Raw genomic sequence first — 25,780 nt, 5'->3', positions numbered from 1 at the left:
TAAATGCTATCTCCCAAACAGCTAAACGCATTCATGCTTTTCTAATACACAGTTTCTCGAAAAAGACTTTATCCAAAGATGTTTTGAATAATTCAGTTCTGCAGCCCCGAAGAACATAATTTAAAATCAATTTATGTGTTCAGCACAGAAGAGTACCGAGGGCACACTTTATTCCCAAACACCATTAAACTGGAGAAGAACATGAGAATTAAACCTACCCGCTGCACGTCATAATGAAGTCCACGAATTGCAAAACTTGGGTCATACTCATACTTCCTGATTTCCACGGGATACTAAGGAGGAAGAAAGGAACCGGTTTTAGCTAACAACGTAGTAGGAAATTCAAGACACCGTCCAGATTCGATCCTGCACGGGGTGGAGGTAGCTGAGCACCTGGGTCAGAAGGGACGGACCACAGCTTGTCCCTCTGCTCCCGGTCCAAGCGCCTCCTGGCCAGAGCCAGCCCTCCTGCTCCATGCCCTGTAGCCGCCCAAGCGCAGGTGGGGCCTCATCCCTTCCAATCTCCCTCATCTTAAATCCCACCCCCTCCCTCCCTTCTGCCCCTGGCTCCCAGATCCCTGAGATCCCCGAAACGCATCCGCTTCGACCTCCAATACGCCCCTTCCTCCTACTGCGTTTAAGGGTCCTGAGGAGGAGGAGCTGGAACGTCCCATCAGTTAGAAGACTTTTCTGAACACATTGTCAACCACCCATTCAGCTCACATTTGAGCCCCTCGATGCAGCAGACCCCTGGACGGCCCCCTACCAGGTTTCATGAAGAGATTCAAGGTGAGAACTTCTCAAAGGGGGCCGCCTCCACGGAGCTTTCACTGCTTTTCTCATCCGGACAGCTGGCCGCTGCTCACCCTCCAGGGGCTAGCGGCACTCCACGGCTCTGGGTACAACCTCCCTCCCTCCAGGGCCCAGAGAGACCCTTTCTCAGCACGTGGCTCCAGTTATGCTCCAATGCCGTCTCAGAATATGCATGACTTCTGGAGGCAGCTCAGCTCCCCTGGTGTTTCCTAGTTATAAAACCGTTCCTCAAACCATGCAAAATCCCAGCCCCCTTCTTATCCACAGCACCAGGCATCCAGGTCCTTCCCTCCCTCCCCAAACCTCAGAATGAGAACCCCAGCTATCCTGCTGACAGCATCTGCTGCCGCTGTGCAGCAGGCCCTACAACGCCCATTCTACAGACGGGAATCAGAGGCACCAGATGAAACCTCCTGGCCTGGGCCACACGGCTGGGGCATGGTGGGGCAGGGAGTCAGGTCGGCCCTTTGCCCTTGCTCTCCCCACTCCCACCCACCCGCAAGAGCACAGATCTGCAGGACAGAATATATATTCCTGAGTCTACAGAGGCCATGTCACCAGGATCGTCCAATCATGGTGGAAACTGCTTAACAGAAAACCTAGACAACTATCAAGATGCACAGGAAACCTCTCCACACGGCCTCACTAACTTTCCATGGCCAGGGGCACATGGCTGTGAGAGCACTTCCTGGAACCACCAGGCTGAACCGCATGTGGCGAGTTTTCAATTCAAGCTGCACGAAGCACTGACTCAAATGTCACATTTGGGCTCATTTATCTAACACCTGCCACATGTACCAAGAAATCACTAAATGACATTTCCACTCATGGGCGTTTCCAAGGATTCTGCACACTGTGTACAGCTCTGCATTTTACTGACATACTTCACCACACACACACACACACACACACACACACAGAACCCAACACATGGTACCACGGTTCTGCTTACTGAGGCGAGACCAAGGAACTTCACATCTCTGGAATCTCCTTCTAAACTCGGGAGTGAGGAATAAGGCGCAGGACAGGAGGGAGAGATTTCCAACGTTCCTGAGAGACGTGATTTACTGAGCCGTGCCCAGGTGCCACACACCGCTCCAGACCCTTCCTGCGACTTTCTCTACTCCTCACTACCCCAGCGTGAAGGAGGGAGGCGCCTCAGGCCTGTGCTCCTGTTGAATGATCTGAGGAGCAGAGTGAAGGAAGCTGCCCAAGCTCACAGAGGTAACAGTGGCTGGGTCAGCACTCGAACCCCGGTCCGTGTCATACTCAGGTCCACAGCTAACCACCCCGTAACCAATTCCAAACCATCCCCGAGCCACCATACGAGATGCTCGTCGCCTCCTGTGACGGCAGCTCCGTGAGTTTGCTGAGAGGATTCGGGGCACGAGGGGAGTGCCGGCTACTGTAGTTGAGAGACGGCGCTAGAGTCTCTCTACATGGATGGCTGAGAGGTCTAGTGGCTCTTTCTTTGAACAAGCCTTCTCCAGGTTCCCCAGCAGGACTCAGACATCACAGTGAGACGGGGCCCTGCACCCACGCACGTTCCCCTGCCTGTCGCTCCTGCTGTGTGTTCTCTGGGAGCCACAGCAAGAACACGTTCTTAGAATTCTGTGTAAAGCTGGTGTGCACTCAAAAGCAAGCAGTCCCGCAGCTGCTGGTGTCCGTGCAGGGCCGCGGCGGAGTTCGGAAGGAGCCTGGGGAGTGGCGGGGGCTGGAACAAACCACTGTGCCATGCAGGCCAGGCTGGTGCTCAGACCTTTAGATTCACTGCAAGTTGCCATGGCCAACCCGGGGCCAAAGTGTGTGACCTGTCAATGTGCAGCGCCACGCACTAAAGACTGACGGAAAACCTCAGAAAAAATACACAATGATACACAAAGCGTGATGGACACACCATGTTTTTCAAGTGGTCCAGAGGCTGTAGCAGACGACCTGGAAAACTGAGAGAGCAGCTGAGAGAGCCTCAACAGGACAACGTCACGATGAACAACACTGGCTCCGGGGCTGAGGGACCAGGTGTCACATCCTGGTCCTACCATGTGAAAGCTGGCTGACCTTGGGCAGGGTGGTCTGTCTCTCTGAGCCTTGGTTTTCTCATCTCCAAAGTAAGAATAGCAAAAGTCCTACCCTACGTGGAAGTGGAGAAGATTAAGTGAAAAGATGCCGGCGGGGAGTGAGGACGGTCTCCAGCACACAGCAAGTGCTCAGCAGAACTGTGCTGCTCGGCTGGCCCGGGAAGGGGGGGCCCGGGCTGTCAGAGCCACTCGGCCACCCTCCGCTGCTCTCCTGGAGGACTTCAGGCGAGTCACTTAACCTCCCCAGGCCTCCTCCCTCATCTGGAAAACGAAATGCTTGGACTAGGATGATTTCTGTGCTCCACTCTTGCCCCTAAATTGTGATTCCCCATACAGCCAGCCAAGCCAAAATGTCCTCGTGATGGGACATTCCAACCTTCCAATACGCATGCACACACATGCACACGCACACATGTGCAGCACCTCTGGGAATAACCATGAACTGTAACACGCCGTGGAGGAAGCCGAAGCAGCTCGCATCAGCCCGGAGGTTACCTGTCCCTCCCAGGGCCCACGGCTACATTTTCTGAACTCTCCAGAGTTGAGAAACTTTCCACCAGTCTGAAAAACATGACTCGCCCGATGTGTCATGAAGATGACCGGGGTCCCTGAAAGCACTAAGGAATACCGAAGGTAAAACCCCCTTCCTTGGGATTTTTATTAAAAAATCTTCTTCTTTAGGCTCAGTCTGGTTTCCTTCAGTTCCTGGATTTGTTCTAATTCCAGCTGCAATCTGGGCAGGCTAGAGGGTGGGGACAAAGAAAGAGCAAGGTTTCCCCCCGAAAATGCTACAGAAATGTCCCTGACAGCTTCAAGCAAAGTTAATCCTAAAATACTGCAGAGCCTCCACAAATCCCCATGTGTGACTAATTCCTACCGTTCTGCAGCTTGGCCACATGACCCCCTCCTGGCTAGTTACAGAGCTCTGACACAGCTAGTGACCTCTCCATTACAACACTGCCCCTGAGTTCGTGAGGTCCACATGCCTATAAACAGATCCATTTTTCAGAGTCTCTGTTTGATATTTAAAGTAGCCTAAATTATAAGCCTAATTCGAGGCAGGGCAGAAGGGCATGAAAACAAGCTCTGAGAAAGCCATATGAAACCGGAAGCTTGGGCAAAAGGACCTGCCCCACAGTAGAGATGCCACAAGAAGCACGATATTCTCACTTAACCGCGGAATTCAAGAAAGACGCCAGGGATTTACTGAGCGTATACTTTCTGCCAGGGCCCAGAAATATGGCAGCAAACAAAAGTGACACAGTCTCTGCCCCTAAGACACTTCCATCCTGCCACGGGGGGCAGACCATATATAAATAAACAAATGAACACACAGTATAGTGCTTCGTAGCAATAAGTACTATGAAGAAAAGGCAGTACAGGGTTCAGAAATTGGGGGGGAAAAAAAAAAGATGAGCAACGCCTCAAGCTGCCTGGGGGCAGAAGGATGTTCCAAGCAGAGGAAATGGCAAGTGCAAAGGTCCAGAGGTAGGCAAGCGTTTGGCGGTTCCAAGAGCAACAAGGAGGCCGATGTGGCTGGAGCAGAGCGAGGGCAAGTGGGAGGAGAGAGTGTGAGGCAGCGGGGAACCTGGGAGCACTGGGAGGCCTGATCTGTCATTCCAAGTGTGATGGGAAGGCTTGAGCGGTTTGAGCCCAGGAATGATGCGATTAATGCTAAAGCTGCCCTCTTGCTGCCGCCTGGAGAAGAGAGTAAGGGGCAAGCAGGGAGAGCCGGCGGAGGCACTGCACCAGCGGGTGGGGGCGACGGTGGCTTGGACCAGATGGTGGCAGTGGGGGAGGCGAGCAGGGGATGGAGTCAGGACACCTTCTGAATGAGTGAAAAGAGAGCTCACGGCTGCACAGTGACGTTCTCCCAAAGAAAACAGCACGGAAAGAGAGAAAAGAGTAAACCAGAGGGGAGAGAGCTGACAAACGCTACCTCAGCCAGACGGTCAAGGCGAACCCCATCGGTGAACAGTCACGTCGGGGGTATGCACCCTTGACACGACTGGGGAGAATGGCACTTTACCACTCCGTGGTCTCCTCTCCAAATCCCGTAACCCCAGGCTCAGCACGAGAAAAACATCAGACAGGTCCCGGGAAATGGGCATCCTAAAAAGTACCCAAGTGATCTTCAAAACTGTCAAAGTCGTCAAAACACAAGGGAAGTCTGAGCAACTGTCAAAGCCAAGAGGAGCCTAAGGAGACGGGACAACTAAATGTGAGGTGGTGTCCTGGACAGGATCCCGGACCAGGAAAAGGACGTTGGATAAAAACTAAAGAGATCTGAATCAAGTGCAGACTTCAATGAATAATACTTTAATATTGAATCTTTAGTTGTGATAAATGCACCACAATAATGTAAAATGTTAGCATTACAGGAGACAGGTGTGGGGTATGTATACAGGAGCTCTCTGTGTAACCTCTGCAACTTTTCTGTAAACCTAAAACTCTTCTAAAGTTAAAAGCTTATTTAGGAGACGGCCCGATGGCCGAGTAGTTAAGTTCACACTCTCTGCTTCAGTGGCCTGGGGTTTGCCAGTTCAGATCCTGGGCACAGACCTACACACTGCTCACCAAGCCATGCTGTGGTGGCATCCCACATAGAAAAACTGGAATGACCTACAACTAGGATATACAACTATGTTCTGGGGTTTTGGGGAGAAAAAAAAAAGAGGAAGATTGGCAACAGATGTTCATTCAAGGCCAATCTTCCCCACCAAAAAAAAAAAAATTTTTTAAAGCTTATTTTAAAAAAGAGAGAGGACCTGCAGCATTTGCTGAGAGATCAGACGTGGAATACAGGAGAATGTGAGGGGTCACAGCTAATGTTAGGCTTTGGATTTGATAAACTGAGTGAACATCAGTAACAATTAACAATCAGGATCACTGACGGGGGTGCAAATCTGGGAGATGAAATCAAGAAGTCTTCTAATCCTCCCTTTCTATCCCTTGGTGGACACAAGAAATGAAGATACAGATACAGTTACTACCTGATATTTCTTATTTCCATTTTCATAGAAACTTGCTCTTATAAAAAAAAAAGTAATTAAGAAGGGGCTGGAACTTTTAGATTTGCTTTTTGGAAAGATGCTAAATTGCAAACTCACTGTTCTATTACTGTGCATCTCAAGAGCAGATGCCTTTCCATCTCTACAAGTACATTTAGTCTTGGCAGGAAAAATGGCACCAAACAATGCTTCCAACAGCATCTTGGAAGAATTATTTTCAAATCCAAAGCAAGAGAAAAATCTGCATAATTGACTCTATTAATATGCCTGATATAATTAGTGTTACGACATATTTCTTTTATCAAAGCCACAAACAGACATAATGGGAATGAAATTTCAACGATCTTAAATCTAGATTTTCTAATCATAATTATTGCACCTTTCTTCCCAGAACGATTTCATCTCTCTCCCCAAATTTCAGAAGTTTTTCATCTTCATAAATTTTTTCTTTTCATGAATATTTTATTTTCATTTGAACAATAAACCCATAGGGTAGAAACGAAAGGCGTCATTAATCTCGAAAGGGGCAACGTGGAATAAAGGAGAGAGCATTTGCATCTGGAAACAGACAGATCTAAGTTCAAAGCCTGGTTGTGCCCCCCGCCGTCTTGTGGCCTTGCACTGCTAGCTTCACTCTAAAAGTCTCAAATGAGACAATCGCTATTTGCAGGGTTGTCATGCAGACTAGAAATAATAGTAATAACAGCTAACATCAACTGAGCATTTTCTGTGTGCCAGGCATGTCACATAGATTAACTCATCTCATCATCACAACACTATTGTGAGGAAAGAACTGCTACTGTGCCCATTTCACAGAGGAGGAAACTGAGGCCCAGGGAAATTAGGTGAGTTGCTCAAGATTGTGAAAGCCAGGATTTGAACGCCAGTGGTCAGGCTCTAGAAGCTGTGCTTTGGGCACCCAGCAGACAATCAAGAGACGGTGCTATCAGTGTAAGCTTCATTTTATAAGTGATATCAGAGTCACAGAAAATGCTGCAGATGGCCTGGGACTAGGATGCCCACACCAAGGCAACACCCTCAGTGGTGAGAGACAGGGCGAGCTGGCAGACAGGAGAGCAAAGGCAGGACCACCTAGTTCTTACTCTGCTTCCATCCTCACAGTCAAGGGAAGAGATCGCGGGTTAAACGGAAGAGGAGAGACTCTCTTGAACAGATGGAGAGATGCAGCCGGAAGGCAGGTGGCTAGATAGGGTTACATCCGGCAAAGTGGCCATTACTAAAGAAAGCTGGCTGTTGGCTTAGCGGCAGAAGGGAAGGTCATTTTTTGGCAAATGCCATCTCTGCATTTTGAATGAGGACAAAATGAGCTGCCTATTAAATCCACTGATAATCAAAAGCTGAGGGGATCAGGAAATACACTGGCTCAGATGGTGAGGATCCAACACTAACGGAAAACTTTGGCTGCATTAATAAAAGTATGGGGGGCGGATGGGGGGCCGGCCCGGTGGCGCAGCAGTTAAGTTCACATGTTCTGCTGCTCGGCAGCCAGGGGTTCGCCGGTTCAGATCCCGGGTGCAGACATGGCACCGCTTGGCACGCCATGCTGTGGTAGGCGTCCCACGTATAAAGCAGAGGAAGATGGGCACAAGTGTTAGCTCAGGGCCAGTCTTCCTCAGCAAAAAAGAGGAGGACTGGCAGTAGTTAGCTCAGGGCTAATCTTCCTCAAAAAAAAAAAATTAAAAATTAAAAAAGTATGGTATCCAGAACCAGGGAGGTGATGGTCTCCCTCTGTTCTGCACTAGTCAGACCCCACCTGCAGTCACATCTTCAGTTCAGGGCCTCACATTTCAGAGGGATAAATCAGAGCACACACAAAGGAGGGTAACCAAGATGATGAAAAAACTAGAAAAGAGGACAAATGAGAATGGTCCAAAGAATGAGAACAATTGGCCTGGGAAAAAAGAAGTCTTGGTGGGCATAATGACTGGTCTATTTAACACTTAGCCCATTATTCAAATAGTCAAGAATAAAACATTAGTTTCCATAACGTGGTTTCTAGGTTGCTCACACCCACCCACTCCACCCACCCCAAGCCGACCTGTGCTGACAACCACCTTCCAGACTCTGAAGCAGCACCTGCTTCACCATTTTCTCCAGTTCCCTCCGGCAGAGACAGCTGTTCCAAGCATCCTCCACACAGCCCTAGCTCTCTGCTGAGATGCCTGCGGAGGCCTCTACCAGGTGCCCTCATAACTCATCTGCTCACACGACTGGCTTCCCCACTAGACAGCTGCTTCTCCAAGGGCAGGACCTGTGTCCCACTCATCTTCATCTTACCAGCTTCTGTCACAGGGCTTGGCACAGAAGGGGTACTCAGTAAAGGCTTAAGGAACATGGGAACGAATGAATGAACAAATGAATAAAGAAAAGAGACCAATGGCAAAAGCTGTATGAAGACAGAATTGCTCAACCCATCAAAGAATTTCCCAAAAATCAGAACTGCCTCCCGGAGAAATGCACTCCAGGCTGAGATGGAGATTCGAGCTGCAATTCTCAGGATGCTGGGTGGTCGTCCTTAAAGGGCGCTAGTCCAGACGACCTCTGAGGATGCTTCTCCTCCTGGGGCCTGCAACGTGTACTCAGACTAAATAGAGAAAAGAATGTTCCATTTGGAGTGTTTCTTTTTTCCTTCCTTATTATAAGCTCTCGACAATACTATGCATCAGAAAACATTCAAATATCCTTTATACAAGAACAATTCAAATCAGTGATGGTGGTAAAACAGTGCCTAAAATTTGAAGAATTCCTTTTAAAAGGAACTCAGGCTGCCACTTCATCAGGCCTGGCAGAAACCACAGCACTGCTCTGCAAGAAACAAGAGCCCAAACCTGTGCAGCTGAATCTCCACTAATGCACAGCCTGGGCCAGTCTTCTGTCAAAGAGGAATCTAAAGATTTTGTTTAAAAAAAACAACTATCTTCTGGATACAAAGCTTCAGTTATGCAAGACAGATAAGTTCTGGAGATCTATTACAAAGCACAGTACCTACAGCTAACAATATTGTATCACATACTTAAAATTTGCCAAGAGAGTAGACCTTAAGTGTTCTTACCACACACACACACAAAATAACAACAACAATAATAAAGGGGGCAGGAGGAAACTTTGGGAGGCGATGAATAGTTTATGACCTTGATGGCGGTGATGGTTTTATGGGTGTATACTTATCCCCAAGCTCATCGAGTTGTACACATTAAATAAGTAGAGCTTTTTACATGGCAATCATACCTCAATAAAATGGTTCTAGAAAAAAACAAAACTATCTTCCAGAGAGAGTCCCTTGGCATGGAACAAAATCTACTCATTCGTTCAGCAACAACTTACTAAATGACGTCCATGTGCCGGGCACGAGACCAGCCCAGCCCACGGCTGTTGTTCAAATGTCTACAGGAAGGGAGAGGAAGACGGCAACGTTCCCGAGCTCTTACCCGGTGTTCATTGATGAGAAGGTCCCGAGCAGCATTAAATATCAGTGTGTGCAGGTGCTTCGAATAAAACACCAAGGTATAGTCATAATCAAAGCCGTAGATTTCAATGTCCGACAGGCTCATCTCGTTGTTGGCGAAAATGGCATCTGGATTCAACAAGTTGTTCATAATTGAAGGAACCAACTCTAGAAGTAAAGGAAAAAACTAAATTATATCCTATGACAAACAAGGGTTAGTATGATTTCTAAATAAGATGAGTCAACTAAAGTGTAAGAGTGATTTGCTTTACCATGAAAACAGGATGCTGAGTGAAAGAAGCCAGTCACAAAGGACTACATGTATGACGACATTTATATGAAATGTCTAGAACAGGCAAATCCTAGAGACAGAAAGTAGATCGGTGGTTTCCTAGGGCTGGAGGGGCGGAGAGAAATGGAATGACTGCTGATGGGTATAGAATTTCTTCTTGGGGAGATGAAATGTTCTAAAATTGATTATGGTGATGTTTGAACAGCTGTTGTGAATATACTGAAGGCGAGACTTCGAGTGAATTGTACAGTATGTAAATAGTATCTTAAAACTTATTAAAAAATAATATTTGCTTTAATATCACAAAGAGTCTTATTTAAAAAATAATATATGCTAGTTATAGATTTTAGAAGATAGAGAAACGTATAGATTATTTAAATGTTACACATCACCTCATAACCCAAAAAAAAACTATTAACATTTTATATATTTGCTGCCAATATTGTTCTACACAGTCATGCATCACTTAGCGATGGGGATCTGAGAAATGCATCGTTAGGCAATTTTGTCATTGTGTGAACATCAGAGTGTACTTCCACAAACCTAGACAGTATAACCTACTACACACCTAGGCTACATGGTACTAATCTTACGGGACCACCATCATATTTGCAGTCCGTCATTGACAGAAACGCCGTTATATAGCTGGCACACAGACGGTATATATTTTACATAGTTCAGCTCACACGGTATATACAGCTTTGTATTATGCTCCACAAATTTGATATTCTATCATGATTGTATTCTCCTATCTTTACAGACTTTCTGAGGATATAACTTTAAACCATTACATAAGATTTTGGTACATAAGGGGCCTGCCCAGTAGCACAGTGGTTAAATGCACCCGTTCCACTTCAGCGGCCTGGGGTTCACCGGTTCAGATCCCAGGTGTGGACATGGCACCACGTGGCAAGCCATGCTGTGGCAGGCATCCCACATATAAAGTAGAGCAAGATGGGCACAGATGTTAGCTCAGGGCCCGTCTTCCTCAGCAAAAAGAGGAGGATTGGCAGCAGATGTTAGCTCGGGGTAATCTTCCTCCAAAAAAAAAAAGATTTTGGTACATTAAGGTACCATAATCAACCTATTACTCTATGTTATACATTCAGGTTTTTCCTATTTTAAAAAAATAACACCACAATGAGCATCTTCATATGTTAATCTTTGCCTTTCAAATTATTTCAGATTGTTTATCAGAAGTGTGATTAACCCCCAGCATACCATCAGGGTCCCCTGGATCCAAAGTCAGTTTTGAGTTTCTTTTTTGAGCAGTCCTAACTATTTGTGAGGATTGCTATTTCATGACTTTTATTCTTTCTTGGAGCTCTTCCAAAAACTCATTCCACCTTACAATTTCCATGAGTCCACTGGACCCTTTTAAAAATCTAGGATGCAGTATGAGACATTAGTGATCTTATTTTTCCAACATCTTGAAACATTTTGCTACTTTATCATTGTAGGAATTATTTCATCACTACTCATCAATTATTCCCACCCATGATTTTTTTAAAAGACTAAATTAAGAAAGCAGGAGAAAGACAGGAGATGGTGTAAGATGGTGCAATTGTGAAATAAATCATCACTACGACATCATCCTTCAGGTTACTCACTGAACTGCCCAAGCAGTACATCATTTTCAAGAAGGCAGAAGTCTGAAGATGCCATCTTTGCAGTCATTTTTTTTTTTAGCTTTCATGGAATACAGTCGAGAATTCCTAATTTTTCATTTTCTACTCATAAGGGCAAAAAGAATAAAACTGACAGAGGAAGACATTTCACAATTATTAGATGAGTCAGAAGATGAATGCAAAGAGATGGAGAGCAGCTTCCTGGGGTCTAATGATGATGGGTAAATTGATCACAAAAGTAACACCTCAGACTGTGAGTCTCCAATGACCACATCCTGGATGAAATCTAGGATCAAAGACTGCACAATATATTTCTGAAGACACAAAGGAAACATGACATTCTCATCCAGTTAGTCATTCCACGGGGAGCCATTTAACAAGGAGAATCTCACCATGCAACACTTTGTGACAAGAACACAGATTGTCGTCCTATTTTACTAAAAGGGTATGTAAGAGTATTCTTTCACCTTTTGTGATGTTTGTGCACCAAAATTTACTTGAAACAGCTCATAAGTAGACAAATGCTGAAAACAGGTGACTTTTCGGAGATGGGTACAAAATAACCAACACACGCACCCAAAATATCGAACGATGTCTTACTGCTAAAATCCAATTGTCCATATTTTATTACTCTTTACATTACTCAGGACAACCTCCTGGCTCCGTTTTAAGAGCTAATATTTATTAAGCACTTATCATGTACTATATGTTATCACAAGCACTTTATATTACTCCTTTAATCCTTGTAACAACCTTATGAAGCAAAGACTATATTATTCCCATTTTCTATATGAGGATGCTTGAGGCACACAGAAATTACATAATCTGCGGAAGGACACACAACCACTAAATGGCAGAGCTGGGATCCAAACCCAGGAAGTCGGGCTCCAGCATGTATGCTCGTAACTCTCTTCCCCAGGATTATAGGAATCAACAAACATTTGAGAAGGGTGCATCTTTTTCCAAAATAAATTGGAGTCAATCCTTCATCATTTTGGTGCTTACCACAGAGTCTACAGTGTTCCCCTCCCTTCTGCTCACTTCTTTCTGACTGGGAATGGCCCACGTTGTCCTCTTCTCTTCTAAGGGGCCAACTGAAATACTCAAAAGGTACTACTTTCACAGGGTGACAGCTCCACTCGGGGCAGTACCAGCCGCAAAGAGGTATTCTGAGCATGTTTCAGAAGGATCCTTAGAGCTTTGGGGCTTGAGTCTCTTCGAGAACCTAACAGAAGTTATAGAATCCTTTCCCCAGAAAAATGTACATACAGATTTCGCAGAAAATTTCGGGGAGGTTGACCCCTGAAGCCTACTCACAGTCAATAGGGAAGGTGTCATATTACAGAAACCTTTACACCCCCACCCAGAATGTCCAGGCAAAGGCAGGCAGGAAGGAGCGTCTGTCTCCCACTGACAACCTAGACGTGACTGAGTCTACTGAAAATCCAGTCAAGATTCACCAACAATTTCACTTCCGCACTAGTTTCTTTTGTCAAAATCAATGAGACAATAACCTTGGCTTTTTTTTTTTCTTTTGCAAATAAGACCAATCTGCAGGTGGTAAACAGACATTTTAAGAATTTGAAGGCAGACGGTTCAAAAGGAGCCCCGAGGAAGGAGAAGCTGCCAGTCTTGGGCATCTAACACCCAAAGATCCCCTGGTCTTACATAATCAATGGGCCACTGGAGATGATGCTATTTTCTGAATATGACCTTCACGCTGCATTGTCCTTGTGAAGTAAGTGAAGCGGGATCACTTACAGAGTGACCGAAAGCTCTGCTTTCCCAAATGACCTTTCCAAGGGAAGTTCTAACAGCCCGTTTAAATTAGAAATTTATATTTAGAAATGGCGTTGACAATCAAGTTTATCTCCCCTTTTACTACCTGACAAGATATGTGAAGCCCTCAAGGAAATGCCACGACGATGGAAAATCAGGAACAGCACATCTGCGAAGGCTGCCAGGAAGCCCCGCTGGAGGGAAGGGCCGCACTGCTGGAATCACACGAACCCCAGCACCGGAAAGCCCGGCTGCTTCACCTGTCATCACTCCAAACAAACGGGAGAAACACCAGAAGCCCAAAAGGGATCTCGACACCCCATGCAACCGCTTCAGAAAGGTGCTAAGAACAAAAGGAAAATTACAAGGCAAAAGAAAATGCCAACCACTCAGAGAGAGAAACCACCTGTCTAAACCGTAGACTGTGAAGTATAAACCGAGGGCCCCTGACCAGTCGGTTATGGACTTCCCCAAAGCAGAAACAAGAGGGGGTATGAACTCAGAAAGTGAAGTGCTTCTGTACCTGATGGATGATGACAGCAAGACTATACAACTGGTACAAAGAGATGGAGAGACAGCGCTGACCGGAGCGCAGCGCCAGCGCGGCCGCCCGAGGTGGGAGACGAGCCCCTTCCACCGGGCAGCACAGCAGACTGGGAACCCGCTGGCACGCTCGGCAGCTTCCAGTTTCTCATCTGCTAAGCCCACAGGGCACTGGGAAACGTGGGGAACAACCCACAGGGAAAATTTGTAAGCTTCCTGGGGTTTTTTTGGTTTGGATTTTTCTTCTTACTGTGGTAAAATACTCATTACCATCTTAACCATTTATAAGCGTATAGTTCAGGGGCATTAAGTACATTCATAGTGTCGTGCGACCACCGCCACCATCCACCTCCAGAACTCATCTCATCTTTCAAAACTGCAACTCTGGACCCATGAAACCATCACTCCCCATCCCTCCTCCCAGCCCCTGGCACCACCATTCTACTCTCTGTCTCCATGAATCTGACTATTCTAGGTACCTCGCGTGAGAAAAATCAGATGGTGTTTGTCTTTTTGTGACTAGCTTATTTTACGCAGCATAAAGTCCTCAAGCTTAATCCATGTTGCAGCACATGCAGAAATTTCCCTCTTTTTGAAGGTTGAATAATATTCCATTGGATGTATATACCACATTTTGTTTATCCATTCACCCATCGATGGACACCTGGGTTGCTTCCACCTTTTAGCTGTTGTGAATAATGCTGCTATGCACATGGGTGCACAAATGTCCCTGTGAAGCCCCTGCTTTCACTTCTTTAGGACATACGCCCAGAAATGAAATTGCTGGATCATACGGTAATTTGACTTAATTTTTTGAGGAACTGCCATACAGTTTTCCACAGCCACTGCATTTTCTGTTTTTTTTTTTTTTTAGGACCACCACAGAAGAATTCCCTCCTGGCCTAAATTTTATCCTTACTATTGACAGAGAATACGAACGAAGTCAGAACTTGGGAATAGAAGTCAGACATTTTCTACCTATTCAAGGAAAGATTTTTAAACTCTGTAAAGATCTGAGTCTTGGAAAAAGAACTTTTGCCAAGTACCTCATCCCCATCAACATTCAGAAACGCTAAATGACTCTCTCTTAATAAAGGCCTCGAGCCTAACAGAGCAGCGTGTGGGGACAGCACCAAGTAGAAATCCATGGCCTGGGTCACGTCAAGGAATATTCCTAATATCTTCAGAAAGGCAACGTGACTACCACTCAGCCCTTGGACACACAGCACTGGAAAGAAAGCTCTAAAGTGTGCCAAGTACAGTACTCGCTCTCAGCATTAACCCAGGAACTAGTCAGATGAAGAGAGAAGGGGCATGGGGGATGGGTCTGGCAAGCTGAGGTCCTAAAGGCAGCCTGCAGTAAGCAATGGCTGTGGGCACTGGTTGTTGGTGCTCGCCCAGGGTGGCTGTACCATCTCCCGCTCACTCACATTCAGTTTGTCTCTCCTTCCAGGCACATGGGGAGGATTACACCTCACACCCCTGGCTCTGGCCAGCTCTGGCCAACAGACTGTGTGCAGAAGTGACATGCCTCACTTCCAGAACAGGGCGCACTCCCTTCCCCCACTGCATCTACCATGGAAGTATTTGCTATGGAGAGACCACAAGATAGAGGAGCCTAGAAGCTAAGCCACCAAGTGGAGGCAACTGCCCTGGAGAGCCACCTGCAGCCACAGTAGGCTTTGCATGAGCAAACAATAAACTTTGGTGATAGCTGTCTGCAGTAAGCTGCTGAGATTTTGGTGTTGCTTGTCACTGCAGCATAACCTGGCCTAACCTGACTGATACATCTCCTATCTCTCCAGTACGCTGAATTTCTTTGGGAAACCACCCCTCCCCAACATTCAGACTGTATGTTCCACTCCTGACTCCGGAAAGAGAGCACATGACCCAGGCCAAACAGAGCACCTGGATTCCCTCACCAACACTGATTAATTTGGGGCAGACACAGGACCCCCTCTAGCTAATCATCATCACACTCCCCCTGCAGCCAAAGTGAACCAACAAGTCCAACCAAGGAAATTTCTGGATTTGTAAGCAAATTTCAAGAAAGAGGCATTCTTTTCTTCGTAACTTGGACCTAAGAGGACATGAATCTGGAAACGCCAGAGGCCATCTCTAGGAACCTGAAAAAGAGGCCAATAAGGAAAAAGGCAAGGTCAAGAGAGAGAGGAAAAGCCACCCAGTGACATCATCTAAACTTGGATCAAGCCACACTTGAAGCCAGTACTACCTCTGGATTTTTCAATTACACAAGCCCATAAAATGTCTTCTTTAAACATTTTTTTGCTTAAATTAAATCAGTTCAAGTTGGGTTTTTCACTGCTTGCAGCTAAAGGAGTCCTAACGAAAAGTTCATTTCAAGGATATTCAGCCACTCAAACTTCTTAAATTCTTACTGCCTACAAATTTTAACTGTTTAACCTGGCATCAAAGGCAGTCCCCATTTAGACTTTAATCCTCCTTTCCAATCTTGAATTCTCCTTCATGTGCCCTAGTTTCAGCAAGACGGGTAATCTACCACTCTGTGTTCTCCAGAATATACTGGGAGAGTAGTGACTTCAGTCAAATTCGCCTAGAATATTCGGTCTCTCTGTCTGACTAAATACACACTGGTTAGCTTTACAAAAAGAATGTCAAGTAAGATTTTCCTTCACGCTATGCTGCAAAACCAACACTATGTGTATCAAAGAGTTAAATTTACTTAAAAAAATTTTTTAAAGTAGGAAAAATATATAGATTACTAATTATTTCACCTCTGCATAGAATGCAACTTTCTCAATGTAAAAGCAATACAATAAATCACAAAAGGAAAATATCAACAGATCTACAACGTAGTTTTTAAACATCTGTGTATCTAAAAATATCAAAAACAATAATAATCTGGGGGGAAGGTTATATTAGACAGAAAATTAAAAGATAAACAAGAAAGGGCTAATATCCTTAATATAAAAAATCCAATAAATAAAAAGATATATCTCACAAGAGAGGAAATTAAATGGCTAATAAATGGAAATGTTCCACTATTCTAATTATTAAAAAAGCAAATTAAAACAATTAGACAGCAGCTCTCTCTGAAACGTGGAACTACCAATGGTTTTACTCTAGTTCATTTACTTTTCTTCCCCTAATAAGCACGTGTTCCTTGCCGAAGGAATAAAAGGCAGGCGCCATTTTCCTCCTATCAGCGTGCAGTGGCATTTTTGTGGCTATTGTGGTTATTTGTATGTGTTGTTTCCGGGGGTCTACTCTTGTTCTGTTTTTAGTGACAGAACACAGGGCTGGCACTAGGAATGGGGCAGCCTCACCCCTTGCTGCTTAAGACTATAAATCAGTTGGAGCTTTCTGGAAAGCAGGTTGGCAATAAGTACCAAGATCGTTTTAAAAATATTCATCCCCTTTGACCCAGTAATTCTCCCTCTAGGAATCTATGTTAAGGAACATTCAGAGATGTGGATAAAGATTTATATAGAAAGAGATCCTTACAGACACTAATAAAGCTGGAGAAAATGTGCTCCACTTGGAGGCCCAGACATACATGCCAGATATTTGAACTTAGGAACCAAATAGTGTAACAAGAATATGATCAGTTGAAAAAGCTGAAATGCACTCGAAAACCATTGAAGTTTAATTTTCTGGTAATGCAAACCATAAACCCAGAGACATTAAGATGACATTTTTCTTTAATTAATTAGGATTTTCCTTTTTGGTATATGTCCTAGACTTCAAGCTGTTCTTCTGAAAAAAAAGAATATACAGAGCTGAAATCCCTGAAGAAGAAAAAGGAAGGGGAGGAAAAAAGGGAGAAAGAAACAACTTTTTTTTCTAGACAATTTTAGAGCTTACAAGAAAAGAGAGGGAAAGCCTGCATTTTCCCCCATATACCACCACCAAGCTTTCTGTGCATCTCCCAGCACTCAATGGACCAACAAGTTATCCTAGTGGCTAACGACCATGTGCCTTTGCTGTGTGCCAGGCACCATGCGAAGCAACGTACACAGACCTCACTTAACATGTTACTATGCCCACTTTACAGAAGAGGAAAATGAAGATGAGGCAAGATACCAGCTCAAGGTCCCATTTATTTTTTTGTAATATATTTCAATGTTCCTACATCAACAAAAGTTAGAGCAGATTTAAAACATTTGTTTTTCCCTAATTTGACCAACTCTCAACTTCTGCTGTATTTCATAATAGTCACATACTTCATGAATATTCATAAATATTCAAAATATTTTATGAACTATCTCATATTTATCATGGCTTCAAATTCTCTTTGAAAAGTTCACATGTAGATTGAAAACAACTAGGTTTCAAAATTTCTTTTTAAAGTGTACATATAGATCAAAAATATATAAAAAAAAGCATAGGGGACTTTTTCTTTCTAAGGTGAAGCAATATCTACATCCCCCGCCACTGTCTCCATTCACAACAGACAAAACAAGCATGCAAGGAATCCTGTTCACAATGAAGGGGAACATCACTGGGGTTCCTCGCCCAGCACACCCCAACCGTTAGATAAGACGTGACCCTCCCCCACCTCTAAACACACAAGTCCTGGGTTCTCTGGGACCCTGCCCCGCCCCTCCAGCCGTCGATGTTGGTCCAGCGTGGGACACCTGCCTCGAGCTGGACCACTCCTGGAGTCCCACCCCCGGGGTAGGCACCCGACTCAAGCCAGGCCAAACCAGACTCCTCCCCTTAGTTCTTTGTTTCCATTTCATAGCTTTATTGAGGTACAAATGATGGATAAGTTACACACAAAGGATACAGTTCAATGAGGTTTGAAACATGGATACACCTGTGAAGCTATCGTCCTAATAGAGACAATGAGCACATGGAACAGCCCCAAACATTTCCTGCACCCCTCTGAATCTTTTCCCTTCCCCTCCCTCCACTCCTGCCCATCCCCAGGCAACTACTATTCTTCTTTTTGTCAGATTCATTTGCATTTTCTAGAATTTTATATAAATGGGATCATCCAGCACGTAGTATTTTGGTGAACTGGTTTTCCACTTACTAAACTGGCAGGAATTTTTTCAATAAGCACTTACCACACACCTACTATGTGCTAGACACCATACAGGGCACTGTGCAGAGGGATTACACATAAATAAAATAGCAAAGCACCAACTCTGTCGTGAGCAACAGCACAGGCAGTGAGGGAGGCCGAGAGACGGCACGCTGACAGGCGGAGATGAGAGGAACTTAACACAGGCTGGGAGTGCCCCCAGAGGGGCGGCAACTCCAAAGTCATTTTTATTGCATCTATTAATCGAAAAAGAAGGTTTCATTTGTCCATTAGTTTAGATATTTTGCATCACCTCCAGGGAAAATCAATCCACGACAAATGGAATTACTCATCTGAATAATTAATAACGCATATGACATTTACACTACTCCCACCAAAACTTAAAATTACACCTCTCATTACCTTGTAAGGAATATCTGTAATTCTGACTGATCCACAGAAATTCAGCATGCTTCCTGAAGTTCCAAACACAAAACTACATGCAACTGAAATCTGAACTACACGTAATTTGACATAAAATTACAGTCATCCCTCAGTATCCGAGGGAGCTTGGTTCCAGGACCCCTGAGGACACCAAAATCCACGGATGCTCAAGTCCCTTACATAACATGCACAGTATTTGCATACAACCTCCACACATCCTCTCATATACTTTAAATCATCTCTAGATTACTTATAAGGCCTTACACAATGTAAATGCTACGTAAATAGCTGTTAAACCTACTGTACTGTTTAGGGAATAATGACAAGAAAAAGGTCTGTACGTGTTCAGTATAGACACAACCATCCACCGCAGGCCTTTCAATCCGCAGTTGGTTGAACCCACGGAAGCAGAACTCATGGACACCGAGGGCCAACTGCATGTATAGCGAGAGTTTAATGACAACCTAATCTTAAGATAAGTCATTTAATAAAAAACAAACGTACGTGCTCAAAAGAAAAGCACATTTGTTTCAAGGAAAAAACATCTTAGAAAAAGAAAATCTAATCCTGTCAAAAGACCAAATACTCAGCAAACTCTCAAGACTTCACCGAAGTACAGAGCAAGCAGGAAGGGAACAAACGTCAGTGCCTTCCATGCGCAGTGCACTGGACGCTTCTCATTGGCTACCTCAGTTAACATCACAAGAACTCTGAGAGGTCAATACTGCTATTCCTGACGTGCAGATGAGAAAATGAGGCTGAGAAGGAAGTGGTCCACAGTTGCACAGCTGTCAAACAACACAATGTAGGTCGACTGCCTGGCAGAGTACTTGGCACATAGTAGGTGCTTCATAAACGCCAGTCCCTTCTTCGTTTCTCTACTTATCCACTCAACTAATATTTTTCCTAGATCGGCATGAGCTGGGAAACCCTCCCTCCACACCGCACTCCCCCCTTCAGGGGATCTTTGAGGTCAAAACTATTTTTATAATAATACTAAAATTTCGTCGGCAGAATAACGCCCACATCCTAGTCCCTGGCGGCTGTGACTATGTTGCCCTACAGGACAAGGGGGAATTAAGGTTGCGGATGCAATTGGGGCTACTTATCAGTTGTCTTTAAAGTAAAGTATCCTGGATTATCCAGGTGGGCCCAATGTGACTAGAAGGGTCCTTAAGTGTGGAAAAGGCAGGCAGAAGACTCAGCGTCAGAGGCATGCCACGTGAGAAAGGCCGACCGGCCACTGCTGGCTTTGAGAATGGAAGGGGCCCTAGACCACAGAATGCAGGCAGCCTCGAGGAACTGGAAAGGGCAAGGAAACCCTCTCTCCCAGAGCCCCCCAAACGAACGCGGTCCTGCCAACACCTTGATTTTAGCCCAGTGAATCCCAGTTCACACTGCTGACCTCCAGAAGTACAAGACGGTAAATTTACGTTGTTTTAAGTCACTAAATTTGTGGCCATTTGTTACAGGAGCCATAAGAATTTAGTACAGAGACGATCTGCCTTTTTCACTCGTTCGCTCAGCAACGTACAGTGGAGCTTTCCAGCATGGTGTCTGATGCTGCAACAGACTGAAGGCAGAGGCCGATCTGAGGGTCCAGCTGTCTTCTATTAATCCCCACATTACAGAAATTTGCAAAAAGGTGAAACCATGTCATTCTTCTAAAGTTCTTTTATTTTACAAAATAGTCACTTTTCATAAAAAGTATGTCATTGGGGCTGGCCCCGTGGCTGAGTGGCTAAGTTGGCGCGCTCCGCTGCAGGCGGCCCAGTGTTTCATTGGTTCGAATCCTGGGCGCGGACACGGCACTGCTCATCAAACCACGCTGAGGCGGCTTCCCACATGCCACAACTAGAAGGACCCACAACGAAGAATATACAACTATGTACCGGGGGGCTTTAGGGAGAAAAAGGAAAAAAATAAAATCTTTAAAAAAAAAAAAAGTATGTCATTAATGTTACCAGGTAACAGATTTCTTGTTACTTTAAATTAATAAATGCATATTTTAAAAATCTCTCAGTTTTGGTTTCTAATACAGTCACTATCAGTATAAGCTATACAAACAAAAACTTGGGGATCTTCAGTAATTTTAAGTGTGTCAAGGAGTCCTGAGAGCAAAACGTTTGAAAACTACCCTAGCCATGCCTGCCCTGCTCGCTATTATAACTAACGTAACCAGCACATGGATGATACACAAAAAATATCTGGTAAATTAAATGGAAACTCAAACAACGTTCTGATATTGATATTAATTGTGTTTCTGAAGTAGATTTTCCTGCTCAAGAGAGCAAAAGAAATATTCCAATCTACTTGGAGAGTTATATTTCTAAACACAAACTAAAATTTTATTCAAGTTTATATACTAATATCTTATAAATTCATTTAATACAAAACAGCTCCTCAAAACCCTAGTAAACTGAAAAAGATGAGTTTTTCAAAGGTAAGGACCAACCCATTAAAGCACAAAAATTTCCTATAAAGCCCTGCCTGGGAGCCAGCCCGGTGGCATAGTGGCTAAGTTCACATACTCTACTTCAGTGGTCCAGGGTTCTGGGGTTCAGATGGGGTTCCCAGGCATGGACCTACACACCACTCATCAAGTCACGCTGTGGCAGTGTCCCACATACAGAACAGAGGAAGACTGGCACAGGTGTTAACTCAGCAACAATCTTCCTCAAACAAAAAGAGGAAGATTGGCAACAGATGTTAGCTCAGGGCCAATCTTCCTCACCAAAGGAAAAAAAAAAAACCAGCCTGATCAACCAGCTCACCTCTCTTTCTCTCTGCAACATCTCAACTACATAATGTGCAGGATTGAACTTTTTTAAAAAGTAAAAATAAAACTGATCTTTCTCTCTGAAGCACTTCCTAATGTGTGACAGGCATATAAACAAGCAGTAGAGGGAGACAGGGCTCTTCTCCAACTGGCTAAGCGCATTCTTTTAACAAGTGGGAAATTATAAAGAAATTTTTTAAAAGCTTTTTGTTCCTTTTTTCCTTCCTCTAAAATAGATCTTGTCAATATAGGACTGACACAGTCTGGATCTGGCTGATGGGAAACTTCACGTGAATTAACCCACATTGGACATTGTTCTAACAGAAGTACGATGCGCACCACAGAAGAGCTGATTGCTTCCCTGCACTTTGAACCAATCAGACAACATGTGACTTCCCGTGGTCAGGACCAAATATGGAGAAAAGGGATATTGACAAACCAGAGTGAACGCAAAAGCAAGATTTCAAAATAGTGAAGTCCGAGGGGAGGGACAGTGATGATGTATGATCGCCATCTTCATATTTAAGCAGCCACCATATGGGAGGGGAATTAGAACTATTTTCTGAGACAGGCCATCCAAAATAAAACTGCAGCCTTGTGATCCTATGGCAAAGTAAAGCAGGTGCCAGACGGCCACTAACAAGGGCTATGGAAAAAGGGATTCCTTCTTCCAGCGGAGGACTGGACTCGAGGACCTCTCCAGGCCCCTCTAGCTCTCTCCCATCTTAGGAATTTCTTCCCTACCTGAAAATGTGAAAATTATTATGTGGTATGTTTCTCCCATAAGCCCTTCTGCTACTTTTTCCTGTGGCCACAGGATCATCAATATCATATGCCTAAACAAAAGAAGACTTTTAAATACATCATGCTATTTTTAAAACACAAAGCAAGGTATAAACACCGTTCGAAGGAACTCACATCCCCACCAGTCAGCTTAGGAAAGAAACCGCTGAAGCCCTCCCCTTCGACCTCCTCCTGCAGAGGGAACCGCTGCCTTCATTTTGGTCTTTATCATCCTCCTGGATTTCTCCAGACTTTTACCATACATGTGGATCCCTACAAGCAACCTATCCTTTTATGTTTTCAAATCTTTTTATAATTGGTATACATCTGCAAATTGCCTTTTTTACTCACTATTATTTTTGTGAGAGGCATCCACGTTGACATATACGCATAGCTCTAGTTTAGGAGCCAACATACATTTTCTACAAAGGGCCAGTTAGTGAGTATTTTGGGCTGTGCAGGCCTTCCAGTCTCTGTTGCATCTACTCAACTCTGACATCGCAGCACAAATGGAGGCAAAATACATAATATATATATATATATATGGAAAGAGACAGCAGGCTAGATCTGGCCCGTGGCCAGTACTCTGCCACTCTTCATTCAGTAAACATTATCTCCTTTCAACGCCATTTCAGTGTTCATCTGATATTAACACTTGCTGATTTTCCTTGGTTAGCATTTGCCCAAGATCATCTTTGCCCACTCTTAATTTCAACCTTTCTACATCTTTGTTTTGCAGTGTGTCTCTTATAAACAGCAGCCAGGTAGGTTTTGTTTCTGATATCTCATCTGACAATCTGTCTTTCTAACCTGAGTTTATCATGACTACTGAGATAGTTGGAATTATTTCCACCATCACAATTTATGATAGTTCCTGCTTTTCTCTGTTTCTCCCACTCTCTTTTGCACTGATTTCTGTACTGCCAATATTTGTTTAGATTAACTCACCTGTCTACCAATCTCTCCATTCTCCATTTGGGCCTGATTTGAAGGGCTATTCACCCATGACGAGTTTGCAGTTGCTTCTATCAGGAATCCCAGAACACTATCATGCTGGGATCATTTAGTTAATTAATCACTCTTCGTTAATTTCTCATCTTGAGATTACAAGCAGAGTAAATTCAAACCCAATCCCATGTGAGCACTAGCCTGTGATTACAGCGTCAGAGGGAGACTCCCACAACCTCCCCACCCACATAGAACAACATCTGGAGTACAGGCCAAGAGAGCCAACTTCCCTTCTTGTCTCCCTGCATGGAAGGCAGCCGTGTGTGGGGCCCAGATTCAGGGGAGAGTGTCAGACAGTGTGCACGTGTGTCCCCAAGGCAGTGAGTGTGTTCGCTCCCAGCAGGCACAGCCAATGAAGCCCTACCACGCTCCCGGGACGGTGACACCTTCAGAGCGGCTCGCCACTCTTCATTTTTAGTCCCTGTGCTTTCACTTCAGTTTCTCAGAGCTCAGCTACGCAGTCAAAAGAAAGGTCTTTGTATATTTCTCAGCATGTGAGTTATCCCATACAAAAAGGTCTGTGGACTACCCATCTAGTCTACCAGCTTGCCAGAAGCCAAAATCCAAAAGAAGAACTCTGAAACAGAGAGGATATCTGTTTCCACATCTTCAAGAGCTCAGGAGAAGACTGGTTTCCAAACCCAGCTCGTGAAAATACAGAACCCTGGGCCCTAGCTCCACGCCTGATGAAGCAGAATCTCCGGGGGAGGGCCTGGGACTCTCCATCTGCGAACGAGCTCCCCAGGTGATTCAGATGTGCCACCAAGTTTGAAACGACTAAAAAAAAATGTTAATTCTACTTACCTTCAAAGGCTGGCAACAAAATTATCACTTAATCTCCTTTTTACATTTTATCTCTTTCTGCTTCTTAATTATGCTACCCAGGATGCCCCAGTGAAAGAGGACGATGAATTCTAGATTTCAGCCCCTCCCTCTTTGCTGGTGATCACCTCGTCACCGCCACGAGTTACAGAAACACTCAACACTCAGAAGTAAAAGTCAGGCCAAAAACTTGCCGTCATTCTGGGCAGACTTCTTGATCTCATACGCAAATTTTAATCCAGAAAACAGTCCCCATGCTGAGTCTGCCTCCATAAGCATCCCATCATACGTCAGTCCTTCCCACTCTCTTGAAGGGTGAGAGAGGGCTTTAGGAGCACTAGCTTCACCAGATGAGACCAAGATGCTCTGGAAACCCCTGAAGTGACGTACATAATAGTTTGCGCGTGTGCTTGTGTCATTTGTAACTGTGCACATCTGTCTATCTTTGTAAAGACAGAATACACAGCTTTCTCCAGATTTACGAAGGGTCCCTGGCTCCATTATTCTATATCCCTGTAGCAGAGAAAAAGTATAGGGTTGTACAATCAAGCATCTTTGGGTCTTATTAATATACATTCTTGCTACCCAAATTACTACAACTTTCCAAAGTATATTCTTGAGAGCCTCTATTTTGATCTATTATCTCAAAAAAGGGGCTCCATGGTCAAACTGACTTGGGAAGTGCTATATCCACATCCTCCTTCTTGGAGAGTCATGCATTTTAAAGGCTCTGATAAGCCCACGTGTAAAGAAGCTTCTGTAACACATGCTTTCCACATTTCTTTAACATCTCTCAGAAGATGGTGCAACACAGTCTGAGAAACACTGGCCTAATATAAAAAATTATCTCACAGGCATCTTCTTAACCCAGTGCAGTTCCCTGAGGGAGGGGTGTGCATTTTATGCTGATTCCACACACACTAAGCTTACCTCATTGCGCTGTGCACAATCCTTACTAAATACAGAATTTCTGATTGAACATTAAATGCTCTCAACTGAGAACTTTGAATAAATCCTTCAACACCCTGTAAAAGCTTCTAACACTTCACACCAATCCCCACAGCTCTTTCTACAACTTAATACACTTCATAGCCCCAGCCAAACGTTCTAACTAGACCAGGCTCTGAGCTGACTTCTAAAGTAGGGGGAAATCCACTAGGCTCGCCAAAGGCATGGCTGGAGCAAGTCTCCTTAGAGGACTCAGGTACTTCCATTCTGTACCTAACAGAGCAGGCTAATGATCTGATGAGAGTTCAGGGAAAGTCAGGGATCAAGTTCAAAGAAGATGCACACAACATGCAGGATAACAGGCAATAACAGACC

General features: G+C 44.6%; 1 protein-coding gene across 1 annotated transcript in view; it reads right to left on the bottom strand.

Moving 5' to 3' along the window:
• NT5DC3 (5'-nucleotidase domain containing 3) overlaps window positions 1–25,780 on the bottom strand; it is a 64,584-nt gene that overhangs the window by 34,439 nt on the left and 4,365 nt on the right. The window contains exons 2-3 of the mRNA XM_046646194.1: window positions 9,352–9,536; window positions 219–293 (exon numbers count right to left, since the gene is read on the bottom strand). Of these exons, the coding sequence (XP_046502150.1) occupies window positions 219–293; window positions 9,352–9,536 (260 nt within the window). The remainder of the gene's footprint in view (window positions 1–218; window positions 294–9,351; window positions 9,537–25,780) is intronic.

This window comes from Equus quagga, chromosome 19 (assembly GCF_021613505.1).
Source record: "Equus quagga isolate Etosha38 chromosome 19, UCLA_HA_Equagga_1.0, whole genome shotgun sequence".
Lineage (NCBI taxonomy): Eukaryota > Metazoa > Chordata > Mammalia > Perissodactyla > Equidae > Equus > Equus quagga.
The sequence above is the reverse complement of the archived record's forward strand: the minus strand, read 5'-3'. Positions and strand labels throughout refer to the sequence as shown.